At 55.0% G+C, this 9401-nt stretch overlaps 1 protein-coding gene across 5 annotated transcripts in view; it reads right to left on the reverse strand.

The window, feature by feature from the left end:
* Positions 1 to 540: 540 nt before the first annotated feature.
* The window catches only part of Brat1 (BRCA1 associated ATM activator 1), a 13379-nt gene continuing 4518 nt past the window's right edge, over positions 541 to 9401 (reverse strand). For 4 of the 5 annotated variants that reach the window (XM_055598682.1, XM_055598679.1, XM_055598680.1 and 1 more), the window contains exons 3-14: positions 8808 to 8962; positions 7394 to 7541; positions 6512 to 6884; positions 6211 to 6330; positions 4864 to 4955; positions 4575 to 4693; positions 4314 to 4500; positions 4049 to 4122; positions 3056 to 3158; positions 2846 to 2944; positions 2552 to 2727; positions 541 to 1936 (exon numbers count right to left, since the gene is read on the reverse strand). In XM_055598682.1, the coding sequence (XP_055454657.1) occupies positions 1241 to 1936; positions 2552 to 2727; positions 2846 to 2944; positions 3056 to 3158; positions 4049 to 4122; positions 4314 to 4500; positions 4575 to 4693; positions 4864 to 4955; positions 6211 to 6330; positions 6512 to 6884; positions 7394 to 7541; positions 8808 to 8962 (2342 nt within the window). In that variant the 3' untranslated portion in view covers positions 541 to 1240. The remainder of the gene's footprint in view (positions 1937 to 2551; positions 2728 to 2845; positions 2945 to 3055; positions 3159 to 4048; positions 4123 to 4313; positions 4501 to 4574; positions 4694 to 4863; positions 4956 to 6210; positions 6331 to 6511; positions 6885 to 7393; positions 7542 to 8807; positions 8963 to 9401) is intronic. The other variant, XM_055598683.1, reaches the window with a different exon arrangement.

Here is a 9401-nt window from a genome sequence, read left to right on the forward strand (position 1 = left end):
AGCAGTTAAGAGCACTGGCTGCTCTTCCAGAGGACCTCGGTCCAATTCCCAGCGCCCACGTGGCAGCTCACAACTGTCTGTAACTCCAAGATCTGACACCCTCACCAGTTACACATGCAGGCAAAACACCAATGCACCGAAAAATGAAAAAAAATAAATTATATAAACATCTTTAAAAGAACAAATTATTTTACAAAACCTTTAGTTGTGATTTTGAACTTCTGTTTGTTTTTTGAGGCAAGATTTCTCTGCACAGCCTTGGTTGTCCTGGAACTCACTCTGTAGACCAGGCTGGCTTTGAACTCAGAGAGATCTACCTGCCTCTGCCTCCCCGAGTGCTGGCTGGGATTATGGGCATGTGTCACCGAGCCTGGTGTGACTTTGAAATTGTAAAGTATATGAATTCTTTAAAGATTATGGGACTTTTTAGGCTTGGCCGAAAGATGGGGTAGAGGGAGCCAAAGGACCCTCTGTAAAAAGAACACAAGTTAAACCACACACAAAAATAACTTCAAGAATTGGAGACTTCAATGCTACCTGTTTTGAGCAGACAACAAACCACTTCTTTAATAACAAGGGAAGTAGGACTTTGTGGGGCTGGGGAGATGGTTTAGTGGGTAAAGTGCTTGCCATGCAAGCATGAGGACCTGAGTTCAAATCCCAGCACCCATGTAAAAATCCAGGCATGGTGCTGCTGTATTATAATCCGGTGCTGGGGAGGTGGTGACAGGATCCCTGGAGCTCACAGGCAAGCCTCCTCAGTGAGGACCAAGTCCCAGTGAGAGGCCTTTTCTCAAAAAACAAGGTGGACAGCACCTGAGAAAAGTGGGGTCACCTCTGCACACACACGAGGCAAAGGGGTTTTTTGTTTTGCTTTTTTTTTTTTTTTTTTTTTCATTTCTTTTTTGTTTTGCTTTTTGGAGACAGGGTTTCTGTGTGTAACCCTGGCTGTCCTGGAACTCCCTCTGTAGACCAGGCTGGCCTTGATCTCAAGAGATCCACCTGCCTCTGCCTCCCCAGCACTGGGATTAAAGGCATGTGTCACCATCGCCCAGCGAGTTTTTCTTTAGATTTGATTTCTTGGTTTTTTTGAAGCAGGGTTGCTATCTAGTCCAGGCTGGCCGGGAACTCGCCATTCTCCTTCTAAACCCTGCGGCCACAGGTGTGTTAATCGTACCTGGCTAAAATGTGGGATGTGGGAACTCTGTCTGTCCTTAGGGTGTCTCTTAAGCAGCTGGCCTTAGTAGCAGTCAACTTCATTCTCCTCTAACACACCCACCGTGGCCAGCATGTCCTGCAGCAGGGACTGTGGGCTCTTTTCCACGTGGTCACTGCTCTGGGCCAGCTTGCCCTGCAGGCCCTCCAGGTCCAAAGAACGCAGGATGGCGAGCATGGCCTCGGGCTCCAGGTCCCCTAGAGGCTGGCCCGGCTCACCTTCCTGCCACCTCTGCAGGGCAGCCTCCACTGAGACCGAGCTGGGGCTGTCCCCGGCCTCCTGGGGGCTACTGCAGGAAGCTGTCTTGTCCCTCAGGAAGAGCAGCAGGTCGCAGGCCTTTTGGGCGACCGGGCGGTCGCAGTCAAGCAAGGCACAAAAGGCAAACTCAAAGAGTGGCAGACGGCAGAGAGTTTGCAAGAATTCCAGGTGTGGGCCAGGAGAGGTGGCTCCGGGCAGACCCACTGTATAGGGGCAGTGGAGGCTGGGCTGGCCCATCGCCTGGGCGAGAAACACCCACGCCAGCTCCAAGCCCTGCACTCGCACCTCCCAGTCCAGATCCCGGCTCACTGCCTGGAGCACGGTGGCCACAAACCACTCTGTGTCTCGAACCACGTCGACATGGCCGTCCCTCAGCCACTCGGTAAAGACCCGTAAGACAGCCCTCCGAGGAAAGCCCTCGGAGTCCGTGGACAGGATATGCATGAGGTCCGTGAGCAGGCCCTGCAGGTCGGAGGGTTCCAAAGAAGTCAGTGCCATCTTGGCAGAATTACCTTGAGAGAAACTCTGGGTGTGATTGTGATGGGAGTGTCTGGATGGGGCTACAGGAGGGAACGGGCTGGGGTCCCGGACTGAATGAGGAGCTGGGGAGCTGGGCACTGGCCTCCATCTCTCTCTGCTTCCCGACTACAGATGCAAACTAACCGGCTGCCTCAAGCTCTGACCGCCACGGTGCACCCTCAGACTGTGAGCCCAATATACCCATCCTTCCTTAACCTGCTTTCTTCAGGCACTTTGACCCAGCAGCAAGAAATGCAACTAACACTGCTGATGAGCGGGGAAGGACAGCATCCAGGAGACGTGAGCCCATGGCCATCTGGGCTGGGGCCATGTGCCACTCAGGCCCCTTCCCACGTGTTCTGCATACAACCCTTCAGCCTTGCCCATGCCTTTTTAGGGGTCACAATGGTAAAGACAGGGCGTCAGGAAAAGCACAGGCATTGTGCCCTGCAGCCCCCGGCTCCCAAGTGGTCCCTCTGGCCAGCACGGCTCTCGGAAGCAGCTGTTACAGATCCAGCTGCTTTCTGACTCACGGGACTGACAACAAATGGCTCCTACCTGCTGGGCCTGCGGGTCCTCGGGGCTGGCGGGAGCGGCCTGCAGACCCCGGCTGGACAGCTGCCCTGCGGCACCCACCGCGCTTGCGCGGACGTAACTCTCAGGGTCTTGGAGGAGCTGGCAGGCGAGCGCCGGCACTTCGGAGGAATGCAGTGCCTTCCTGAAGTCAGCCTGACCTGGGCGGGGGGTCAAATACCACACAGCTGTGATGGAGCCCACCCAGGCAGTCTGAGAGCCCCGGGCCAGTGGGACACTTGTACACGGCACGCACACTCTTGTCCCCAGGGTGCTCACCTCCCCACTGTCGGAGCAGCTGTGTCAGGAACTCCAGGGCCGAGTCCCTCACCTCCCAACACGGGCTGCACAGGCGCTTCTGTAGTATGGGGAACAGCTCTGTACCAGGAAGGAGTGGTCAGTGGCCTCCAGGCTCACACTTCCCCAGGGACACCTTGCCCGGCCCCCAACTGCCTCCACCCCAGCACACTTCCGCACGGAGCTAGTTACCTCCGAGGAAGAGCAGGGCATCAGGGCTGAGATCAGAGCAGCCGGGGGCCTTGTGGGAGTTCTGGAGCCACCTGAGTGTGGCCTGGAAGGCCTTCTTTAGGACCTAGAATGGGACGGGCTAGAAGGTGGGGTGGGGACAGGCTACCCACGTCCCTGTACCATATACCTTTGCCACCCCTAAATAAAAGCACAGGTAAGTACACACTAGCCTCCCAGATAGCGAGACTGAAGAGGATGCCTTCTGAGGAGCCTCTTCTGAGGTGACGGGACTTCGCGTGGACATGGCACCAAAAACCTCCCAGCCCTTCCTTATTTTGTCCATTCTGCCTGGCTTGAAGTCTACACTTAGAAGAGGGGTATTATGCATGAGAGTCTGCCCTCAATTCCCTCCCTCCGATGGAATTCTGCGAATGGCAGACATGGAGACAGGAGGAATGGGAACTGCAGTCCAGCCTGGTCTATACAGTGACATCCTGTCTCAAAAACCTAGAAACAAAACCCACTGAAGAACAGACTTCCCCGTCGAACACTGGGTTACAGGTTATCATTCCTGCCCCTCCAGCGCCATCCCGGCCCCAACAGCTTCAGGACTGCCTCAGTGGAAGCCTCACCCCACCCTGGATCCCATGCAGCCATTGCTACGGGTTCTGAGTCTTCTGTCAAGGGTCTCTGCTCCCTCAAAGTCTTATCATACAGCCACAGCTGTCCTGGAACTCTTTGTAGACCAGGCTGGCCACAAACTCATAAAGATCCGCCTTCCTCTGCCTCCCAAGTGCTGGGATCTAGCTTGTCAGGGTTCCTTTGTAGCCCAGACTGGCCTTGAACTCATGATTCGCCAGTTTCTACCACATCTGTGTGTGTTGGGGGCTGCAGGTGTGTACCACTCCACCCAGCTAAAAAGGTCACTCTGGGCAGTGGCTCTGTGGCCCTGTCGGAAGTATTAAGTGAGAAGGTCCCTAGCTGTGCAGGCCTCCCAGAACTGATCTGAGGTACCGTGGGGCTGGACTCCGGGCTCTCAAGGGTCTTCAGGAGGACAGCAAATACCTCCAGCACCAACTCCACAGGGCCTGAAACAGACATGAATGGAGACATCAAGGGTCTTCAGGAGACATCAACCTGACTTCTACCCAGAGCCCACCACCTGGCAGGGAACACGGATTCCAAACCTTAAGCAAGCAGGGATAAGATGAGGGCCCATCAGGCCCCAGAAGAAAGAGAAGAGAAAATGGAACTCAGGGCAAGGGAAAACATCACTCACTCGTCCCCTGAGACAGTGCCCCCAAGAAGTCAAGGGCTGCTCGCTGGACACGAACACAGCTGCCCAGAGTCCCACAGAGACGGCCTCCCACGCTGGAGCTAGGGTCCGCCGAGCCATCACAGAGACGCAATATGGTGACCGCAGCTTGCAGCAGGGGCACCTGTGGCCAGGGTGAGGGGCACTGGGGCTGCAGGGAGGAGGACGGTCAGCAGAGGCCTGAGGTCTCGCGGCTCGACAGACACAGGCCAAGGCTGCACTCACCAGAGCCTGCAGCTCCTCCAGGTGGGCAAGAGTCTGGCAGAGGAGGCCCACACAGGCCGACTTAGAAGACAAGAGTACGTCCACCGTCAGTGGGCTATCCACAGTCCCAGCCAACCAGCCTGAGGCAAAGACAACAGCATCTCTGCAGTGACCACCATCCAGAGCAGGGCCGGGTCAAGCTCAGGGCCAGGGCTCGTTAGGGATGCTGTCCACCTGTACTTTTGGCTGGGGGGGCAGGGTAGCTCATTCTTCTTGGACTAAGAATGGAGGTCCCACCCTCTCTGCGTACCTGGAGGTCCAGGGGCCTGAGTGGTGGCTTTCAGGATACAGGCCAGGGGCTGGAGGAGGACTCCAAAGGCCTGGGTCCTCAGTTCCTGGGGGCTGGGGACACAGTACACGGTGAGGGTAATAGTCTGGCTGCAATCTAAGCATTCCCAGTGAGTCTATGTTGGCTAAGCACAAGAGGGTGCAGTCTCCCCTGAAACAGTTCCTCTGCAAGCTACTAGTTAGAAAGCAGGAGAGGAGGAGCCTAACCAAGGCCTGGGGTCTTGGCCCTGATGTCCTCAGGAGCAGTGTCTGGGTCTCAGGGGCCGCAGAGAGGCTGGTTACACTCCCTGATCACAGTGACTGGGAAATCCAGGCTTCTAGGGCAGCCCCCAAGTGTGCTCCCACTGTGTTCAATAACCTGAGATGTCCTTTTGCATAGTGTGATGGACCACCCTGACGAACTGAGCCTGCTCACGTCCTCAGCACTCTTCTTCCTGCATCCCACATTCTGCAGCCCATACCTCCACACATCTCGTGGAGTATACACTGTAGGGCTCCAGAAGCCTGGCTCGGCCATATTGGAGCTCAGCTACAGATAGCTCAGAAGTTAGCTGTAGCTCTGGGAGTACCACAAAAACTTTTGTTTCAAATAGTTCCATCTCGTGCTCACTGTGGTGTGGCACATGTTTAGGCAGAGGTGGAGATAGTAAAGTGAGTTCAAGGACAATCTGGGCAATTTTGTGAAAACTGACTCAAAATAAGACCAAAAAGAAGGCTGGGGATGAAGCTGTATGACAGAGCCCCTGCCTAGAATCCCCCAGTGAGGGGCTGGGGTGTGGCTCAGTGGTAGAGCACCAGCCTAGAAATCCCCCAGTGAGGGGCTGGGATGTGGCTCAGTGGTAGAGCACCTGCCTAGAATCTCCCAGTGAGGGGCTGGGGTGTGGCTCAGTGGTAGAGCCCCTGCCTAGAATCCCCCAGTGAGGGGCTGGGGTGTGGCTCAGTGGTAGAGCACCTGCCTAGGATCCCCCAGTGAGGGGCTGGGGTGTGGCTCAGTGGTAGAGCACCTGCCTAGAATCTCCCAGTGAGGGGCTGGGGTGTGGCTCAGTGGTAGAGCCCCTGCTTAGAACCCCCCAGTAAGAGGCTGTCGTGTGGCTCAGTGGTAGAGCATTGGAGTGTAGCAAATTCCATACCAGTGCTGAAGAGGGGAAAGAGACAGCAAAGGGAAGAAAAGAGAAAAAAGGAAGAGGGGAACAGGAAGAGGTAATCAATGCTTCAATACCATCCTACATGGCCCATTCTCACACCTGGCTTCCCAGTTTCCAAAGTTCCCCAACCATTACTGTAACATTCTCAGCACACCCACTCATACCAGTGTTGAAGTTTCAGGGTCCCCAGGGCTAGAGGCCCAGCTTGTGTGGGGCTCAGGCGCCTCAGAGTCTGTGCCATCATCTCCCACAGGCCACAGGCTGCGAAATTGAATACAGGAGACCTGCAGAAAGAAAATAACTCCTCCTCAGTGCATCAGTGCCTAGCTAGACAGCTGCAAACGTGCCCAGTCCTGCAGATGTTCCCTGAGGCGACAGTGCCTGGGTCCTCCCCATGAAGCATTGGCTACTCTGAGATACCACAGGCAACTACCGCTCACCCCCAGGCCCCCGCAGCCACCTGACCTGGCTACACTGAGAAGGAGGTCCATGAGCGAGTGCACAGCTGGAATGGGGTCTCTCTCAAACAGGCTGGCGACAGGGGGACTTAGCTGTTCCCAGAGGAACCCTGTCCAGGGGCTATGGCAGCGCCCAAAGGTGGTAGTCAGGACATTCAAGGCCCGTGTGACCTGCGGGGTGGCTTTGGAACGTAACGACTCTTCTACATGGCTCACAATCTTCCGGGCACAGACAGGCCAGGCGACAGACTCTGGGATGGGGGACCCTGGCGCCCCACCTTTCATGGAAAGAGCCAGGATGTGTACTAGGAGCTGGCTGGCTGCAGAGGCCACGAACAGGCTGGGGTCTCCCTGCAAGGAGAAGAGCGTGTCCACGGCCCCTGGAGTGGACACGGAAAGGTCAGCCTGAATGAGGAAGCCAGCAGAGAACACCTTCCAGCTACCATACCCTTCTGGGCCTCCGGGAAAGCACCCAGACCCTCCTCTGCTCCAGCCAATGTAATAGCCTTGGCTGTCCCAGACTCTCTGTAGAACAGACTGGCCTTAAACTCAAGAGATCCGCCTGCCTCTGCCTCCCTAGCGCTGGGATTTAAATTGTGCGCCTCCACCACTTGGCACCTTCTAATCAGTTCTAATTTGTTTCAGGAAAAACTCATGATCGCTTGACAACACACAACCGCAGGAGCCACCCCAGACTCCAAGAATCGAAGGTGACGATGACTCCACACTTCCTGTGTGCTCAACCTGACAACCCCGGCCCACCAACCACTTCCCCAGCCGAGAAGACTAGACTCAGAGAGGTTCGGGCTCCTCGGAGACTCCCACAGCACAGGCAGAAACAAGAGGCCCTGGAGGTGGACTGGGGCAGGGTGTGGGCTAAAACACTCACCACTGTCAGCCAGGAAGTGCAGGGCGCTGGGGTGCTGTGCCAGGGAGCACAGGCCCTGGATCCAGCCGCTGCGCACGCTGGGCACGCGCCAGGCTGCCCAGCTGAGGGCACCCGTCTCCCCAAAAAGCCCCAGCAACAACTCCCCCTGCTAAGAAGCAAAGAAAGCATCAGGGATGCAGAGGAAAAAGGGCTTTTTTGGGTTTGTTTTTCAGGACCGCTGGAGACAGGCTTGGGGTGTACAGCTTCAATCCTGGCATTCAGAAGCAGAAGCAGGTGGGTCTCTGAATTTTAGGCCATCCAGGGGTACATGGTGAGACCTTATCTCAAAAATGAAAACCAGGGACTAGAGAGTCCACCCACAGTTCAGGAGCACTGTCTGCTCCAGTAGAGAGACCCAGCTCAGGGCCCAGCACCCTCATGGTGGCTCACAACTGTCTAGATGCTGGTGCCAGGGGATCTGATGGCCTCGTCTGGTCCCCACATGAAATGCATGGATGTGGTCCAGGGACATACATGTAGGCAAAACACCCACAGGTATAAAAGTAAACACCAGGTGTAACGGTGCTCGCCTTTTATCCCAGCATCAGGGAGGCAGAGGCAGGTAGATCTCAGGGGGAAAAAAAACCCTCTAACAACAAAACAAACAAAAAAGCCACAGGACTGGTAAAGGTACCAACTGGTACCACACAACTGTTCCCAGACTCCAGCACCACAGCTCTGCCCTTGCGAGAGGAGAGAGGTCAGAGGGGAACAACCCAGTTTCTTTTCCTCCTTCTTTCTTTACAAGACTTTTATTATTTTTAAATTCTCTTTTTGGCTTTTTGAGACAGGGTTTCTCTGTGTAGCCCTGGCTGTCCTAGAACTCTCTCTCTGTAGACCACACTCACAGAGATCCCCCTGCTTCTACCTTCTTCCCAAGTGCTGGGATTAAAGGCGTTGGCCACTACCACCTGCCTTCTTTCTAAATTCTATGTCTGAGTGTGGCTCTGTGTACATGCAGGCAGGTGCCTGTGGAGGCCAGAAGAGGGCTTCAGATCCCCTAGAACTGGGTTTCCCTGTGTGGGGCAGGGGTCCATCAATGGAGACTACGCTGTTCCTTCCCCTCCATGTGACTGACTCCCGATTTCATGACTTTACTGCAGACAGGCATCTGGGGTCTTCGCACTGCCCATCAGGAACAGCTCAGAACATGGCAAGGATCACACAGCAGTGAGAACCGGAAGCCAGCCAGCATCATCCCTGGCAAGTGTTTCCAAGTAGGGGCAATGTGGGGTGACCCTTGGGTTAAGTCCTGGTGCACAGGCCACACAGGAGCAGGGCCAGCCACTGTGACCCAGGCACTGAAATGGTTCCTAATCCAGAAGGAAGGATGCCCACTCCTCAGGGGACAGGCACGTGGGACACAGAGGCTCACCTGAAAGTACTGGAAACAGTCTTCCTGGGCCGCAAAGATCCCAACAAGGCGCAGAGCAAAGGAGAAGACCCTGGGGCTCACGTCCTGTGGCTTCAGCACATGGGACAGTAACTCCATGAGGCAGGGGTGGTCCTGCAGCAGCTGGAGGCTGGACTCTGTGGAGAAAGGACATCCCAAGAGAGCAGTGACCGCGAAAACACTCTAGAAGTGGCTCACACATTCCTTTCCCTCAGGATTGAGTAGGCTAAGGGGGAAGGGTATTTGCAACAAATGGCTCTTAACTTGAATTCATTAAGGAGACCCCAGAGAGTCAATGACTCAGCGGTGGATAAAAGATACAGACAAGAACCATAAAGACAACAAGCAAAAAGCTGGGGCTATAACTCCAGAGAACCTATCTAGAATCCCCAGTGAGGGGCTGGGGTGTGGCTCAGTGGTAGAACATTATGGCAGCATTATGGCATAGAAAAAAAAAAGTTGAATTTACAATCTCAGGGCAAGACTTTTACACACCTGGGAGAAACAATTACATGGACAGACTACCCAAGAGCACAGCAGATGTGAATGATGAAAACCAATCTAATGAACAAGTAT

This window comes from Psammomys obesus, unplaced genomic scaffold (genome assembly GCF_907164565.1).
Source record: "Psammomys obesus unplaced genomic scaffold, mPsaObe1.curated_primary_1811, whole genome shotgun sequence".
In the NCBI taxonomy this organism is placed as follows: domain Eukaryota; kingdom Metazoa; phylum Chordata; class Mammalia; order Rodentia; family Muridae; genus Psammomys; species Psammomys obesus.